This window comes from Arachis hypogaea, chromosome 16 (assembly GCF_003086295.3).
Source record: "Arachis hypogaea cultivar Tifrunner chromosome 16, arahy.Tifrunner.gnm2.J5K5, whole genome shotgun sequence".
Taxonomy (NCBI): domain Eukaryota; kingdom Viridiplantae; phylum Streptophyta; class Magnoliopsida; order Fabales; family Fabaceae; genus Arachis; species Arachis hypogaea.
Genome location: NC_092051.1, coordinates 32,762,974 through 32,783,148, shown reverse-complemented (window position 1 = coordinate 32,783,148; position 20,175 = coordinate 32,762,974). Strand labels below are relative to the sequence as shown.

The 20,175-nt window shown below is 31.4% G+C and overlaps 1 protein-coding gene across 1 annotated transcript; it reads left to right on the top strand.

The window, feature by feature from the left end:
* Positions 1–262: 262 nt before the first annotated feature.
* Positions 263–964, top strand: LOC112758937 (zinc finger protein ZAT11-like). Its single transcript, XM_025807729.2, has one exon. It carries the CDS (start codon positions 352–354, stop codon positions 865–867), a length of 516 nt encoding a protein of 171 aa, XP_025663514.1. The 5' UTR covers positions 263–351; the 3' UTR covers positions 868–964.
* Positions 965–20,175: the final 19,211 nt, after the last annotated feature.

Below are 20,175 nucleotides of genomic sequence, written 5' to 3'. Positions count from 1 at the left end.
CCTTACACAGTATACTGTGTAAACAGCGAGGGCATTCGTGTCATTCTAGATTTACGACTAGTCAAACAAGCAGTCCTACACGACCTGTTTCATTATACTATTAGTAGTGTTTTTCTTCAATTTTGCCATGAGTTGAATATCTTATTCACTGAATTTAATTTTTTAATACTAGATATCTATAATTATTTTATTCGTTCAAACTAGTCAAAACGGTTGACTTTATTCCTTATAAGCTAGTAGCGCTGCATATATATACAAGTATAAACTGTAAACCTCTCCATCTCCAAATTCAATTCAAAACTATATAGCTACTCCTCAAATAATAATCATTTGAATATTATTGATTGATTCATGAGTCAGATGAAGAGAGAAATAGATCAAATAGACTTGGCGAATTGCCTTATGCTTCTCTCTAATAATCCAATAATTAGAAAGAAAAGAAGCCTCAATAACAATGGTGAAGTGGAATTCGAGTGCAAGACATGTAACCGCAAGTTCCCATCGTTTCAAGCACTTGGAGGCCACAGAACAAGCCACAACAAGAAGCCAAAGCTGGAATCAGAACCCAACAACAACGTTGATACTAAGCCGAAGATGCACGAGTGCTCCATTTGTGGCCAAGAATTCTCTCTTGGTCAGGCACTCGGAGGCCACATGAGAAGGCACAGATCACAAAATGATCAACATCAACAACTTGTGTCTTCTATGAATGAGATTAAACATGTTGTTGCTAAAGTTCCGGTTTTCAAGAGATCTAATAGTCTAAGGGTTAGTTGCTTGGACTTGAACCTAACACCATTGGAGAATGATTTGAAGGTGCTCTTTGGAAGTATTACTCCTAATAATAAGCTTCATGCCTTAGTTTGATTCTTCATTGTTCTACCCTTCCTTGTTACTTCAATTTTGTTTCTTGTTTTGTAATTATTACAATGCAATTCTATTTGATTTCTTCTGTTCTTTTCAATTCAATTCTTTGGGATTATTCATTCAATTCCACTCATCTTTTGAGTAAGAATTGTTTTTTTTTTTTTTTTTTGGCTCTCAATTGTTCATGGATGAAACAATAATCACAAAGAGAAATGCTTAAATATATAATGCACGGATATGCTTTCGTACATGCATATTGAAATAATTGTCTTTTAGACGGTGTTTGTTTACACGTATACAAAATTATATTTGACAGATAGAAACACTAAATTAGTATATTATGTATTCATCTTGATAGAAAAGAGATAGAGACATAATTTATTTTTTATTTTTTATTATTTTTAATTAATTTTTTATAATTATATTTTTTATTAGTTTATTTTTTTCAAATTTTTTAAATAAAAAAATAAAAATAAATTAGACTTTCATAATTTGTTTTAGTTTATCATCAAATAAAATACAAAAATACTAATTTTTATATCTTTATTCTTTGTGTCTTATTCTCAATATCTTGTCTTCTTCTATTTTCAAAATCAAATACAACCTTAATTATGAATTAGTTTTTCTAGTTGCTCTTCTCTGATCTCACTTTTTACATGTAATTTTGACTAAGGATGAATTCTATTTAAGGATAAAGTATTAAATTAGTCCCTATTTGGACGTAATCCTGTTTTGGTCCTTAAAGTTTAAAGTGTCTTATTTGAATCAAAAAAAGTTTCATTTAATTTCAATGTAGTCCCACCGTGATGTCAAAGTTAAATAATTAATGAAATGTCCTACATAACAGCAGTACAAGAACAATGTTGATAATTTTGAGAATAAATACAAGTTTCAAAGGCACAAAATCAACTGTGGATGTATCAATACATTTATTTATTATTTTTTTATAATTTAAATAAAATATTTTCTATAAAACTAAAGAGAATGATAAATAAATGTATTGATGTATTCACAGTTGATTTTGTGCCTTTGGAGCTTGTATTTATTCTCCAGATTATCGACCTTATTCTTGTAATGCTGTTATGTAAGATATTTCATTAATTATTTAACTTTGACCTCACGGTGGGACTAAATTAAAGCTAAATAAATCTTTTTTAGATTCAAATAAGACACTGTAAACATTAAGGACCAAAACAGGATTATGCCTAAACATAAGGGACTAATTTAGTACTTTATCCTCTATTTAATTATTTATCTTATATTTTTTGTAAATACTGACATGCAGTTATGTTTAATAGCTAAAAATCGTTAAATAATTTGATATGTTTAACTAAATTATTATTTAATAATTTTTAATTATCAATTTAAAAAGAAAATAACCATATCTAAATTTTCATCAATATATAATTTTATACTCGGCCTCAGATTTCTCTTCAATCGATCCATTTATCTCTCTTTCTCCACTCACATATTATCAGCAATATTATTTGAAGATCAAAAAATAAAAGTCTCATTAATTAACACTTGAGAAAATTGAAAGCTTAAAAAGAGTTTAGATAATGGCAATAGAGGTCATATGTGATAGAGCAAGATCCTTCATATTTCATAAATAAAGTATAATAATAATTTTCATAAATTGATAACTTGCTGCAATTTAATTCGGCCTATATATATGCAGTCCCAAGCCCGAGAAGGGTTGTTCATTTTGCAACTGCTAAAGTAAAACAATATCACATCCCAATATATGGTCACGACACAATGACATCCTTAAAATCATGTTGGGTTGTGTTAGGTATGCAATAGTCAATGTAAATTAAAATCGCATCTCAAAGCATAAACACATCACAGTGACATTTTGATTCATATAGTCCACCCTACTTAACAAAAAAAAAATGCTTTGTTAATTAGTAAGTAAAAGATAACATGCTGCAATTTATTGACTACTACTATTGCATGGTGAACTTTTTGCACTGCTGCCTAATCCTTTATCACTTTGCCCATTGTCTTAAGGAGCAAGTGTTGAAATGTAGCTAATTAAAAAGGTCACTGACTATATACTTCTTATAAGTTTACAAACAAGCAAACTAATGAAGGAAAGGTAAAACCCCAGCCATTAATAAAGACTTGAATGGTGGTTATATTCCAAAGTCAGCTTTCAACGAGAACATTTTTTTTCTTGGTAAGAGATCACTTGCATCAATGCATCTGGGTTAGCTAGTTGAACGATACACTCTTATCGTATCGATTGTTGAAAAGGTAAGAACAAAATGAAAGTGCCTAATTAGTTTTTGATTTGCATAGGTTTGTTGTGAACACAGTGCTAAAATTGACCAGGAACTGCACTAATATTTTAAGCAGTAGTTTGTAAATGTAGTATTTTCTTTCTTTTTTTTTCTCTTCTTTTTTTGTTATGATGTTTGAACGACAGATAATTTTTATAAGAGACGATTCTATTCAAACCAAAATTAATATCTAGATTTATATTGTGATATGATTTTTTTCTTTTATGAAGACTTTTAAATTACTTTAAACCAGTTGACCAATTCCATTGGTTTAGGCTTTAGACTCATCAACATAGATCCCTTCTACTTTTTTGGTACTTCATTTTTTCTTTTCATTACTATTTTCATTTTTTTTTAAATGTGTTTGTTAATCTGTTATGACTGCTCTTTTCCTTCTACTTATGCGTACTATATTATATACAAGACATAGTGTTTGCTTTCCTTATTTTACCAATTTGCTAAAAGGTGGTCGTCGGTCAGGTATAATAATGGGTGATTAACATTTTGGTTATTCAAATGTGGAACATTATTAAGCTAATTTACCACTGTGACATAAGAGGCCAATCAATTAAATCAATGCTTATTCTTCTTTATTTTTTGGTTGTGCCATGAAAGTACAAAAAAGTTATGATAGGGAAGTAATCACCTCATTGTTAAGAGTTTAATCTTAATCGACTGAAAATATTAAATATTTTATATAATTATTTAATTATATTTTTTTAAATAATTAATTATGTAACTAATATAAAAGATAATTATTTTTATTGACGTGACATTACATTATTAAATGTACATGTAAAACTTAAAAGTGCATCAAAAATAGATTATTATTATTATTATTATTATTATTATTATTATTATTATTATTTAAATTTTTGTTTTGCATATTTCTCAATTTTTCAATATTAACAAAATCTTTTTTATTTTGGAAATCAGTTTAAAACGGTATCGATATATTTATCCATAATATGATATATGTGTGAAATTACATAAAAGTATTAAGATAATTAATTCTCAAAATTAAAATATAAAATTTGTGTTATTAATCTTATTTGCTGTGAGTGTTGATTGTGCAGCAGTGCAGGTCTATATAATAATTGAAATTGATAAAATCGGTTAAACTATTTTGGGTTAATTGAACATTGAATGAAGCTACAAGTTGCCTCTTTTTATCTGATAAAAATATACATTGCTGAAACTCATTGATACTACACTATGTCTAAATCAGTTCGAGTAGTGGTAATTTTGAGAAACAAAGTTGCCTATCGTTTATCCAAAGGAAATAAGAGTTTAATAAGCTATTGAAGTTAAAACCTCACCATCTCAGATTCAAGTGTTATTGTGCAGCCCAAACAATGAAACAATAGAATCAAATATCTAAACTTTAACTACTTGGATCAAGTTCTTAGTTCAGTTCGTTACTTTCATAAAATGATCGAAAAAGCATCTAATTGCTGTGGAGTTTTGGTGATTTGGATAAGGCACAAAGAAAAAAAAGGAAAATTCACTTTGTCACTAAGTATCAAAGAAGAGGAAAGGAAAAGTAAATCTTGGAGGCTATGTCAAATCAAATGGGAGTCAAAAGCAATTTTCTCAAGTTAAGCTAAATTAGAAGAAAGATGTAAAATGTTTTCATTAACATACAAGTCAATTACTTGTTGAATCCTTCTTTTCTTTGTACGTGTAATTTCGGGTAATAAAAGGAAAATGGAGTCTACTTTCTTCTACTATGAATCAATGGCTAATATTAAAACTTAGGGTCAAAGCACAAGATTAAGGATTTTGATTTATCAAACCTATTGAGGATCTGTTACCAATGAAGCCACTATTGTGTTGTTTATCTCTGATTCTTAATTCCTGATTTTATGGTCTGATTGATGAAAAGAAAAAGAAAGACTTCAGTTGATTCAATATTCAAGGAGTTGATTTAGGAAACCAAACTCTAACTTTGGAAATAGAACTCAATGCAAAAAGCAGAAATCAACTTCAGTTTTGTTCAAGGAGAGTGAAGCAAATATCTAAGTTTAATTGAGAGCTTCTCTATTGTTCTTACTTAACATTTTGGATAGTGTTTCTACATCAAAGAAATATTCCGCCAAGATGGAGAGCTACATATGAGAGTGCTGAATTCGGTTCATCTTATAATTTCAGAGTTGTTCTACATCATCTCCTTTATGATTTATCATTGAATATTATGTTTGTATGTTGTATCTTTCTTTGTTTTTATTCAATGGTAAAAGGCATATATGTGAGGCATTAAGAAAAAGCTTTTGAGAGAAAAGACAAAGAAAGATACTTAGAGAGAAAGGCCTAGATTTATGTCATGTCTCTTTTGATTGTATTTTTGTTTTGCATCATGTACTTGAGAGGTATCCATTGCTAAGTTGGGTGAGCACTTAGTGTGTTGTGAGTCTAGGAAGTGAACTTAGCCAAGTCAAGTTTAGGTAGAAGCTTGGTTTGTTCTTGATAGGATTAGGTTGAATTCTTGGGAATTGGTGTATGTAATACTTAAAAAGATAATGAAAAATTTTACCACTGTTATAGTAGAAACTGGATGTAGGCTTTATTGTACTGATTATGTTTTTACACATTATGAGACAAAATATAATTATCTCTTGCAATAATCAATTTCACAGTCTGAATCTAAACAGAAGCAAATTTTTACTTTTTGGTTTGAGGATTAATTAATCAAGTTTAAAAGAAGGTCATAGATTCAACTCCTCTTTTATTTTTAAGTCATTAAGAACTTTCAAAAGATAATTATTTTTGTTGATATGACATTACATTATTGAATGCACATATAAAGCTCGACAGTGCATCAAAAGTAGATTATTATTATTATTATTATTATTATTATTATTATTATTATTATTATTATTATTATTATTATTATTATTATTTTTCAATTTTTCAACATTAACAAAATCTTTTTTTTGGTGAAATCATTTTGAAACGGTATCATATATTTATCCATAATATGATATATGTTTGAAATTACATAAAAGTATTAAGCTAATTAATTCTCAAAATTAAAATATAAAATTTATGTTATTAAACATAGCTTTCTAATTTAGTAAAGTTAATTTCAAAAAAAAAAGTGTGTATATCTATATTGTGGTTGAACCTAAAAGAAAAAAAATTGCTAAAAGCTAAGCAATACAGAATAGTAAGAATAAGTGATGAAGAAAATAAGAATCTGTAACAAAAAGGAAGAAAAGAAAATCTTGATGAATTAATAGAGTAACTTTTATTCAATGAAAAAAAATGTTTACAGAATGAAAAGGAATCACGTGTACAACACTAACAAAGTTGATTCTTTTTTATACACTCACACTTGTTAATTATTCTTAAGAGGTATTAACTAATGGGCCGCTGCTAATTTATTGGGCTGTTGTTGACTATTACTAGTTAAGCTTATACTTTGGACTATTGCTGATACATTGGACTGTTGTTGACTATTACTAGTTAAAGTAGTTATACTACTCAATACCTCCCTCAAGCTCAAGTTGCTCCTTAGAACAACTTTGAGCTTGTCTTTGAGTCTCTCATAACTAGTTACTAACAAATATTTTGTTTAAATGTCAACAACTTGTTCAATTTCAGAAATATGTACAACTTGTAATAATTTGTTGTTGATCTTTTCTCGAACAACTTGAATATCTAACTGAAAATGCTTCGTTTTTTTCATGTAAGACTGAATTTGTAGTAGGCAAAATAGTGCTTAAATTGTCACAAAATATTGATGGAGCAGTAGTCAATACAATCTTCAACTCAGACAACAAATTCTTTACCCATGTAATCTCTACTTCACAGGCTGCCAGGCTTCAAAATTTTGCCTCAGTTGAAGCCCTACTTATAATTGTTTGTTTCCTGCAAGACCAGGTAACCAAATTAGTTCCGAAGAAAATACAATAACCCAAAACAAACCTCCGATCTTCTAAATCTGCTGCCCAATTAGAATCAGAAAAATCATACAACCTATAGTCCCTGCAGTTATGTAAGAGCAAACCATGTTTTTGTGTTCCTTGAAGGTATCTTAAAATTCTTTTCACAGCCTTCCAGTGAGCAAGTAAAGGATTGTGCATGAATTGAGAAACCTTTCTCATAGCAAAACTCAGTTCAGGCTTAGTTATGGTAATATATTGCAATGTACCTACAATAGATCTAAAGAGCTTCGGATCCTCAAATTGTTCTGAACCTGTAGACAATAACTACAAAGAGGAGATCATCGGAGTAGGCATGGCACTTGTCGCACTTATTCCTAATTTAGACAGTAGGTCTTTAATGTATTTAATTTGGGATAATTGAAGCTGTCCAGTTTTAATTTTATGAACCTCAATACCAAGAAAATATGATAACTCTCCTAAGTATTTTAGAGTAAAAATCTTGTTTAATTTTTGTATCATAACATCAATTTCAGACAAATTATTACCAGTGATGATAATGTCATTAACATAACATAGAATATAAATGACACAATGAGAGCCATGTTTGATGAATAAAGATGTATCAGACTTAGTACTAACAAAGTCAAACCTCTTTAGAATATTGCTAAGTTTTAGAAACCATTCTCTTGGAGCCTGCTTGAGGCCATAAAAGACTTTATTTAATTTACACGCTAAACTGTTAGAATCATGAGAGAAAACAGTAAGTTGATACATATATATAGTTTCATGTAAATCACAATTAAAAAAAGTATTATTAAAATCCAATTGTCATATAAACCAGTCTTTAGATATAGTTATACTTAGCACAATTCAAATGGTGGCAGGCTTGATAACAGGACTAAATACCTGTTTAAAATCAAAACCTTCATATTGGTGGAAGCCTTGAGCTACCAATCTGACTTTGTACTTTTGTATGGTGCCATCAGAAAGCCTTTTTATAATGAAGATCTATTTAGAGCCAATAATTTTGGCATTTTGAAGTTTTGGCACAAGTGTCCAAGTATGATTTCTAATTAAGGCATCATACTCCTCTTGCATAGCATTTTTTCAATGAGGAATAGCTAATGCAACACTAGGTGTTTTAAGAGGTGTTTCATATAAAACATTTAAATCAACATTATTATTATTATTATTATGAATAGAGTCAATAGATGGAGGGTAGATTTGTGTCCCAGAAATAGAAATAGGATGTTGTGTTTCAATATCACAATGTATGGAATTAGAATTAGTAGGAATACTTGAATTATGACTACTAACATCTTTAGGATTATGATTAGTATACTGAATATTAAAAATAGAAGAACTAAGAGATGAAGAGCCTAAAGCAGAACCTATACTAGAAATAAAATGGTTAAAAGAACTAGATTTATCTAAATTTCTAGAGGAGTCATTCTTATCAGTTTTAATAAATAGTTCCTTATAAGGAAAGGAGATTTCATCAAATTGAATATGTCTTGTGGTATAAATTTTACCACAAGGTGAAAGGAATTTGTAGCCTTTTAAGTTTGGGGCATAACCAAAAAAGACACATTTATGAGATCTAAAATTTAACTTTATTTTGTTGTAAGGCCTTAAAAGAGGAAAACAGCTAGAAACTCTTAGAAAAATATAATCGCAGGGATAGTGTTAAACAAGGTCTTATAAGGAGATTTGTTGTCTAAAATTGGAGCTGGGATGCAATTAATTAAGGGAGTAGCTATTAAAACATCCTCATCCCAAAAAATAAATGGCATAAAGATTGTAAATAACATGGCAAGACTCATTTTAATGAGCTGCCTATATTTTCTCTCAACCCTGCTATTTTGTTTTGGAGTGTAAGGACAAATAAACATTTGAATAATACCTTCATTGGTCAGAAATTGACTGAACTGATGAGAAGTGTATTCCCTACCATTATCAAATTGAAAAATTTTTATTTTGTGGTTTGTAAGATTCTCCAATTGCTGTTTAAACTGTTTGAAAGTTAACAAAATCTGAGATTTAGAGACAAGTAAAAAAAGAAAAGTATACTGAAAATATGCATCAATAAAAGTAACATAATAACGAAATTCTAAGTGTGATACAATGGGTGCTGGACTCCAAACATCAGAGTAAACAAGTTGGAGAGGTGCATTATAGACAGTAAATGAGAAATTAAAAGACAATTTATGCATTTTAGCATGCATACAGTTTTCACTCACATCAGGAAACAACGTATCTTTATTCTTGTCCATGTCAATATTACAACTTGATAGAATGATGAGTATAGTTTTCTTGACTGTGTGGCCAAGTCTTTTATGCCACAAATCCAAAGAAACTTTGAAAGAAATAAAAAGCACAAGGTTATAAAGAATCTAGAGAAAAATTAGGAACAATAACATTGAAGAATTTGTAAATGCCACCCTGTCTATGTCCTTGAAGAAGCACTTTGTCAGTTTGCTGGAATTTGACAAAACACACATGAGCATAAAATTGAAAATAAACTTCATTATCTTCAGCAAATTTGGAGACACTAATAAGACTTTTGGTGATTTTTAGAGAATAAATTAATTGTTGTAATCTGAAATATCTATTAGAATCATAAGCATATAATAAATAAGTACCAATTTAAGATATATGCAAACCTGATCCATTTCTAATCTGAACTTGGTCAGACCTGAGTAATCTAAAAATGTGATAAAAGAAGATGAATTAGGAGTACTATGGTGGGAAGCACCATTATCTAGGTATCACGAGGAGTCAATAGTAGATCCTGGAGCAACTATGTAGTTAGTAGGATGATGAAAAGATGAAGGAGGTAGTGGTGGTATGAGGGAGGTTGTAGTGTTTGGAACAGTTGCATTAATGGGGGCAGAATTGTGAAGTTGTGCAGGTTGATTGATATTCAAGTTTTGTGAAAGTAATGAGATATACTGTTTGAATCGATTAAAGCAATGCCATGTAATATGTCCAAATTTGTCATATACTTGATATTAGGGTCTTGGTGAGGTATAGAAAGATCGTCCACCTCGCTGAAACCTGCCTCTACGCCCCTTTTATTATTATATCCTCTTCCAGTATTTGAAAATGATGAAAAAGAAGACCATGTGAGATTTGCTTGAGCCATGTTGATAGTTGATTTTTTGAATTTGTCCAACATATTATTATAAGATTTCATATTTTTAAAAAAATTAAAAAATAAATTATTTATGATTTATTTTATTAGTTTGAGCTATTTATTAAAAACTATTTTAATAGGCAAAGTTAAATTGATTTTTATAATTATTATTATAATTTAAGTTTGGATTAATTAAGATTATTATATAATTCTTTTTATAATAAGATATTTTACATAATTGATTTTATGATAACTAGAGTTTAAATTAATTAGGATTTTTATATAATTTTTATTATAACGAGATATTTTGAGAAATAATAATAATAATAATAATAATAATAATAATAATAATAATAAATTATTACTATTATTATTACCCACTTTGATTAAAATTAAGTTTAGTTAATATTATTATCAAGTTCGATATTTTGCCGATATAAGTAATTATCGGTATTTTTTTATGAGTTTAAAGTTGCTAATACTTCATCAAATATCTTTTAGCATTAAGTTACTAATGTCATTTATATTAGTAACTATATATATTACTCCTATATATTGTTACTTGTGTTTTAATATATCCGGCTTTCATAATTATCCATTTAAGATATTTATAACTTGAATTGCTGACTCAGCAGTCTAACAAGCTAACACATGGCCTTAAAGTGACACCTAACCCCTTCTTTTTAATTAATCATCACTGTTACCTTTCATTCTCTTTTCTAACCGAACCAAAGGAGGGAGATTCCATGGCATCTCCGAGCTTCTGAGTTTAATTTCTTGAGATCCGTAACTTCGATAAAAAAATCTAATACGATTAAAGTGTTCGTATCTTCCTCCTCTTCGGTTGGTATTACTTTTATTCGGTAGAAGTCGCTGGAGGGAGCTGCTGAACCTTCCATAGCAGCAGCCGTGAGGAGCATCGCCGTCGAGCTTCCGCGAGAAGAGTCAGATGAGATAGAGAGAGAGGACGCGATAGAGAAAAGGGGAAGGTGTGGTGGTTTCCTTCACCGCCGTTGCAGCCACCGGAGCCATCAGGAGCCGCCACCGTTGCTGTTTGAGCTTGACCGGAAGAGTGAAGGTGACGGTGGCGCTACTGTGTGTGACAACAAGCGGCTGCATTGCCGCCGAAGCTCTCTGCCGCTATTACTGAATAAGAGAAATAAGGTTGTTAGACATATGTTTGGTTTTATGGGTTCGACTATTTGAGGTAGGGGCGATTTCTTAAACTCCTTTTACTTTCAAGAATTGTTATAAGTTGATATTAATGCGAAAAATGTATGTTTATGATTTTTCGTAAGTCTTAGGGATTAAAATGCGTTGCTTTGAATAAAGGTAATTACTTGCCCGGTTGGTTGTTGTTGAAGTGGTCGCTTGATAGTTATATTGATTTCTTGATTGCGTTAGAGTAATTGAGAATTCTGATTTATTAATTTATTTTGTTAAATTGGTGGTTGCTGAAATAATTTGAGATTTGTAAATATTTTGATATTGAAATTGGTTTTGTTGATTTATTGGAAATGGTTTTGAGAATTGGAAATTATTTGATATTTGGAAGTTTGAATTTTGTTTGATTTTAGAAAAGGATTTGAGATTTAGAAATGGTTTAGTTGGGACCCTTGAAGGATGGCAAAAGTCTGAGTTTTAGAGGGAATGCTGCCAACATCTTTATAAGAAATTGGAGGTTTTATTTTGCTTTATTGATGGAAGAATTATGTTTTGGGTATCCGATTGATTGGAAATGAGTTTAGCGAATTGATATAAGTTCAAGAATGATATTTTGAGGATTTTTAATGAACGAAATAAAGTGATGTAAATATGTATTTAAGAATGGAGGAGTTTTTGAGTCTTTGAAAAAAAAGTTTCGAGACGTTTTAGAAAAGATGAAGTATATGAATGTGATTTAGAGAAACGGAATAATTTTCGAGTCTCTTGAGAATGTTTTAAATAAGAATGAAATTGAAATTGGTTTTGGTTTAAATGATTTGATTTTGGTTTACATAATTTAGTTTTGATTCCGATTCGATTATGTTTGATGGTGAATGTGATGGAATGAGATTATGATGGATATTGTGAGGATGATGGTTTTGTCCCGCTCACAGATTTGGCAAGTTGAGGATGAAGGATTTCATCTCTTGTCATGGTATGGATGCGGGAAAGGTGGAAATTCACTCTCTTTCGTATTGTTTTTTTCACATCTTTCTTTGGTTGTAAGGTGGAAAGACACACTCCTTCGATGTGAAAAGTCACTCTCCTTCGTAATTCTCTCCGGAGAAGGTGGAAAGGCACACTCATTCGATATGGAAATGTACTCTCCTTCGTTTGTGTTCCTCCTGGGGATGCGCAACCTAGAGACAATGTCCAGATTAGCTATCGGATGTGTCAGGTTCTACCAGTTTAACCGATGCGTGAGCTCACGGCCAGTAGGACAGGCATGCATCATTCTGCATTTGTTTGCTTTGTCTGGGTGTGCTTAAGTGTTTTGGTTTGCTTATCTGATGATTTCTGCCTAATTGTTATTTATTGTACTTGCTCTAATTGCTCTCTAATTGTGTTTATCTTGCATTGTCTGTGCTTGTGATTGATTCTGTTTTGGGATTGAGTTTTAATAGTAATTTATTTTGAATTGGGTCGGAGGCCAAGTTGATTTATTTTGGGTCAGAAGCCGAGCTGATTTATTTTGGACCAGAGGCCGAGTTGATTTGATTTGGGCCAGAGGCCGTCATTGGTTGGATCAGTGGTAAGTTTTGGTTAAAATATTTTCTCAGTAAGCGGTGAAATGTGTGAAATGTTATTTTGCATGAAAATTTTATGAGAAAAATATGAGTTTTAGATTTGAATGATGAGCTGACAATCTCTACGATTGAAAATAGTTTTATTTAAAATATCTTCTTATAACAACTCTTGAAAACCCTCTACTAAGAACCAACGAGGACGATGTTCTCACCCCCTATAGACTTCTCTTTTCAGGACGGACGAGGAAGCTCGCAAAGTTTTTGTTAAGTTTTTAGCCGTGCTATTTCTGTTTGTATACATATGTTATAGATTTTTCTCGCTTATATTATTATAATCTTATAAGAGGGATATGAGTTATATGTTTTGTATTTATATTATATTTATAAGCTACTTATGTAAGAAATTTTGTATATATGTATATACATGTTGGTAAAAATTTAAAAGTATTTTTAGTTTTTCCAAGAAAACAGCGATACGAGTTCGAGTCAAAGGCTCCTATTTTATTATTAAGTATATGAAGTCGTCGTAATACTTCTCGCTATCAGAATGGCGCAGCCGGAAGTGTGACATTCTGATAGTAAGAGTGTTACAATCATCATAAGACATGATAGTATTTTCAACCTCACAAAGACTATATAATTCTGGTTTTGTATTCACAGTAATGAAAAGCATTTGGTACTCATCATTCAAGCCTTCAAGAAGTTCTTCCTTGTGTTCCTCAGTAATCACTGGTGATCTCAAAGCTGTCAAGGAGTCAGTAATATTTTTTATCTTGTTCACATAATCTGCAGAAGATAAACCTTGTTTTTTGGTAGCATTTAGTTGAGCTTTTAGTTGCTTTACACGATATCTTGTTGATTCAACAAAGTATTCTTCAATCCTGCTCCAAATCTGATGACTAAAGATGCATCCTACCATTTTATTTTTAAAGACGGATCAATGGAAGCAAGTAGCCAAGACTGCAGATTATAATCATCTAGAAGCCACTATTTATATATAGAGGAATCAGTACAATTTTGCTGATTTGCAGAAAATGCATATTATGGTGCGTGGTATGCGATCTTTAAACAAGTGATCCTCCAATTTTTGTCCCCTAATGGCTGCAAGTGCTTGCTGCTGTCATGTGCGGTAATTTTTCTCTCCAAACTTATCATAGATAGGGTAGAAGGGTCTGGGGTTGAAAGGATGTGGTGGGATCTAAAAATTAATAACAAGAACGTTATTATTGTTGACATTGGAATTTCCAAAATTTGCTGGATTTGAATTTGCTTCAGAATCAGCCATGATTTAAAAATCAGTAGCTCAGATGCCATAAAAGAAAAAGAAAGATTGTTAAAAGCTAAGCAATATAGAACAGCAAAAACAAGTGATGAAAAAAATAAGAACCAGTAACAAAAAGGAAAAAAAGAGAATCTTGATAAATTAATGGAGTAACTTTTATTCAATGAGAAAAAAAAACGTTTAGAGAATGAGAAAGAATCACGCACACAATCCTAACAAAATTAATTTCTTTTTATACACCCACACTTGTTAACTATTCTTAAGAGGTATTAACTTATGGGTTGCTACTTACTCATTAGACTGTTGTTGACTATTACTAATTAGACTTATACTTTGGGTTATTACTAATTAAAGTAATTGTACTACTCTGAATAGAACCCAAAGTTAGTGATTCTCATGTATTTCATTTAATTTGAACTTGAAATCATATGTTCCAATATCTTCTCCGAATATTTTCTTCTTCAGAGGAGGAATTATCGTACTTAGCTTGTACTTATATAATTTCTTGAAGTCTGTCATCATTTGAATCGATTCGACATACAGCACATACTGTTCATATAATTTCACAAATTATATAATCTATTAGTTTCCCTTTATCTAAAAAAAAGAAAAAGAAAAAATCTTCAGTGCAAATAGAAAAAGAGACATTGAAGGAGAATAGAATAAAGAATATTTGTTCATATAATTCTTGAAGCTTCTCGTAGTTAAATCAGATTTATGAGTAGGCACTGTTAATCATCTTCATAAAAGAAAACTTTACAAATGCAAATGGAAAAGAAAATAGATTGAAGAATATCAAACATTAAATACATGTATGAAAAATAGAATATCACATTGACACTCAATTGGACCTGCGCACAAGTAATAATGTTAGTTTATCGTAAAAAGTTCTATAATGTAAAACGGATAAAGAAACACCAAAAGTAATAAAGGAGAAAGTAGAGGTTATCTTGACCATAGAGGGATGGTACTCATGGTAGTAATGATAGGAGTGGTCATAACTTATTAGTTTTAAGCATAGATTAATTTGTGGACTAAAACCCCAAAGTGGTCCTTGAGATTGGGCGAGTTACCCATAGTTGTCCTTGACTTTCAAAATTCCCTAACAGCATCCCTGACATTCAGCTCCGGGACCCATAGTTGTCCTGCAACCCTTTCCGGCGCCAATTCAGCAAACGGAGGGATGATCTGGCACCTCCAATGCCACGCTGGAGCCAGCAACGGCTAGCTGATGTGGCAAATCTGAATTTTGTACCCAATCTGGTCCCTGGTCCCATTAAAACCCTAAAAGCTAAGATCATCCTCTTCATCGCCTGAGCTTCAAACTACTGCTGTTGATTCCTTCTCAGATCATCCTCTTCATCACGGCTTTTGCCCCAAGAACAGCATGCGAGTTTTGATTGATAAGTCTTTGGTGAAGATTGAAGATGATAGAGTGATGTTACATGATTTGATTCAAGATATGGGTAGAGAAATCGTTCGACAAGAGTCTGAAGAGCCTCGAGGGCATAGCAGGATTTGGAACTTTGAGGATGCAAAACGTGTTTTGGAACAAGACAAGGTAAGTTGGTTTCTCTTTTACAATGCTCAAATTGGTTCATAAAAGATTATGTATGACTTAAATTGACTTATGTGTGATCTTTGAAGAATCATTTTGAGTATTAACTCTTATTTTTCCTTTAATTCTTTAAATAATATGTTAAGGTCATTATCTATCTGAAGTTGTTTGGTGCTTTTATGGGCTAGCAGGGTAGCCATAAAATTGAAATTATCAAGCTAGCATTCCCCAAAGCTGATGAAAAACTTAATTGGGATGGTGTAGCATTCATGAAGATGAATAATCTCAGAACAATTGTTATTAATAAAGGTGACTTTTCAGACAGTCCCAAACATCTTTCAAATAGTTTGAAAGTGCTTAAATGGAGAGGATATCCTTCACAAATTTTCCCATTTGATTTTTATCCAAAGGAAATAGCCATATTGTGGTTACCAGATAGTTCCATATCATCACTCATTAGTTTCTTTCAGAAGCAAAAGGCAAGTACAATACAAGAAGTCTATTTTTTTTATAATCATGAACATTAATTTATCCATTTTAAGCTTATTTATTTGATTTATATTACTTTTTCTTTGGCAGAAGTTCATGAATTTGAGAGTTTTGAATTTCAGCAATTGCCAGCACCTAGAACAAATACCTGATTTATCTGTTGCCCCACATTTGGAAGAATTGTCTTTCTGTTGGTGTAAGAACTTAACTGAAGTTCATAAATCAGTTGGGTTGCTAAATAAACTTAGAATGTTGGATGCAAAGGGTTGTTGCAAGCTTAGGAGTTTTCCAGACCTTATGTTGCCTGCTCTCCAGCAACTCCGCGTTTCGTCTTGTTCAAGTCTTGAGAGTTTTCCAGAAATATTAGGGAAGATGGAAAGTTTAACAAAACTTGAGTTAGAATACACTCCAATAAAAGAATTCCCACCTTCAATTTGTTATATTACTAGGCTTGAAAGATTAGAATTGTGGCACTCTAAGATTGTTCTGTTGCCAAGTAACATTTTTATTTGATGAAAGAGCTTAAGTGCTTGAGAATTCGAAACTGTGATGGTTTGCTGTTACATTCACAAGAGAAAGTTGAGGAGCAAATAAGCTCAGTTGTGTTTTCCAATCAGCAACACTTTGATTTCAGAAACTGCAATGTATCAAATGAGTTTCTTCAAAGGAGTGTTCCTTGGTTAGTCAATGTGAAAGAGCTGAATCTATCATCCAACAGTTTCACAATTCTTCCTGCATGCATTGAAGGATGTACCTTCTTGAAGGTACTTATTTTGGATTATTGTGGGAATCTTCGAGAAGTCGGAGGGATTCCACCAAACATTGAAAAATTCTCTGCAAGAAGATGCATATTCTTAAAATTCTCTGTATGTGTTATTACCTGGAGCTGGAGGCAATGAAGAGGATGATCTGAGAAGGAATCAGCAGCAGCAGTTTGAAGCTCAGGCAATGAAGAGGATGATCTTAGCATTTAGGGTTTTAATGGGACCAGGGACCAGATTGGGTACAAAATTCAGATTTGCCACATCAGCTAGCCGTTGCTGGCTCCAGCGTGGCATTGGAGGTGCCAGATCATCCCTCCGTTTGCTGAATTGGCGCCGGAAAGGGTTGCAGGACAACTATGGGTCCCGGAGCTGAATGTCAGGGATGCTGTTAGGGAATTTTGAAAGTCAAGGACAAGTATGGGTAACTCGCCCAATCTCAAGGACCACTTTGGGGTTTTAGTCTTAATTTGTGTCTATATTAATATATTAAGAGTGAATACCCCATTCGGCCCCTGACAATTATCTCGAAAGGACAACGAGGCCCCCAAGAAAAAAAAACACCCAATCCAGCCCTTGATAATTTTTTTTGGGACTGATTAGCCCCTGTGCCAAAAAAAATAACATTGATTTTTTTTGGCACAGGGGCCTCGTTGTCCTTTCGAGGTAATTGTCAGGGGCCGGGTTGGGGTTTTTTTTTATCAGGGGCCGAATTGGGGTTTTTTTTTTGTCAAGGACCTCGTTGTCTTTCGAGGTAATTGTCAGGGGCTGATTTGGATTTTTTTCATATATTAATAGTGTATTAATGTTTTTGTCCAGAAAATTCCGATGAAAATATAAATCTTTTAAAATTATGTCATTTTTATTTTGATATTATAAATTATAACATAAAAAATTTATAAAATCAAAATTATTTTTATAAAATAGTTGTAGGAGGAAAAAGTCTTTATCGATAAAGAAGATCAAAATTTTTATAAATAAAAAAAATCAAATAATAAATTTTTTAGTTATTATTTTTATATAAAAAAGTTTAATTTTTTATTAATAATTAATTTTAATATTTATTATCTAAAATTTGAAAGAATTTAATGTGTATACTTTCATATTTAATAAAGTGTTAAGTTTGTTGTACAAATAAAAATAATTAAGTTTCATATTTGTTATTTAAAAATAATATTTTTTCTATATATAAAAATATAATTAGATATTATTATAAAAAAAATTATATTGATAGTTATAAAATTAATTCAAAATTAACTTTTTTGTAAACAATTGAATCTTAATTCTAATTATTAATCACAATATCAGTATTTTTTATGTAAATGATATTATAAGATTATTTTTAATTATAAATTTAACATACTTTTTATAATTTTATGAATTTATTTGAATTATATTATTTATTAATTATATTTTTTGTAGAATTGAAAAGTAGAAAAAGATAAAGAAGAAGAAGAGAAAAAAAATTTTAATTTTGGAAGAAAATATTTTATTTTAATTGTAATAAAAGAATAACTCTTGACACAATTTAATTTATTAAATTGGTAATATAAAATATAAACTATAAGTTATATATATAGTGAAAAGGGTAAAGAGTAATAAAAAAGAGAAGAGAGGTAGATAAAAGTATAGAGGAAGAGAATTTATTAATTTTTTAAAAAAATATATTTTATCTTAATAGTGCAGAATCGAATCCCCCTTTAACTTTGTACCAGCTATTTAAATAAATATATATAGTTATTATAGTTTCTAGTATTTTAAGTGATTAGATTAATACCAAAAAAAAAAATTTCAGTGCACTTGCTTTATATGTAACACCCTAACTACCAAAGCTCGCACTTCCGGCTGCGCGACTCTGATAGTTCGGACATTACGACGACACTTATATTAATTAATACTAAAATATGAGCTTGTTTAAAACTTTAAACCGCAATACCGCTCCCAAAAATACTTTCGTTCGATAACGTACATTCATAAATACCATACAACTTACAACAACTCATAAAGAGTACATCCATATATATACATAAATATATATATAAATAACTTTACAAGAATTAACCAATACAATTCCTATCCCTCTTAAAGATTATATCAAGATAAAGGCGAGGGTACAATAAACCATAACTAAAACAATACAGAGCATCACAACAACAATTAAATAAGCTCTTCGTAACTTCTGCGCCCATATCCTGAAAGGGAAAAAATGTAGGGGGTGAGAACATCATCCTCGAAAGGGTTCTCATTAGAGGGTTTTTGGGAATTACTATAATAGGATACATGAAGATAAACCGTACCAGTGATTAATAACCGTCTTATGCCTCTTTTCAAAAACAACGGTTTACAAATAAAAAGAAATCTGAAATCCTTTTCTGAAAGAAGAAACTGTTCATTTAAAACAATATTCAAAAGCATTTCAAAAGGTTTATCTATACCGAAACCAACCATCGGTCCATCTCAATTCAACCACGGCCCTAGGCCCAAACAATCCAACCAACAACCAATCACCACAATCCAACAGAGTCCCAGATGCAAACACAGATAGGAAGTTCAAGCACAAACAAACAATTATTACAAGTAGAACAGTTAGCAATTAATCACATAGGCAAACCAAGTATAATATGCACACCCAACCAATGTCACACAAATGCATATGATGCATGCCTGTCCCTAGTGGCTGATGATATCATCTGTCGGTTATATAGCCAACCCGACACGTCCTGGTAGCTAACCATGGACAGAAACACCCATCGCGGAGCAAGTAGGATTGGGCTACAACCCCATTGCTACTACTCGCTCAACCCAGAGCCAGTGGAATAACCACTACTGCGGCTACTACCCAGGCGGGTGTTTAACAGCTCAACCTGGAGCGAGTGGAATCACCACTACTACCGCTACTACCCAGGCGTCACAGTCTCTGACCTGGAGCAAGTGGGACGAACCACAACCCTTGCTACTACCCAGGTATCTCAAGCATATATTCATTCAGTCCCAGTCATGGATCAACATCCATCTCAGCCATCCGGCTTAAATTCATAATTCATAGTCAGCCATACGGCCCATAACTCATTCGGCAATCAGCCATAAATCAATATCATACATAACCATTCCGGCTCACGGTTCAATCCAGAACCAGCCAATATTCATAATCATACACAGCCATTCCGGCCCATAACAAAAC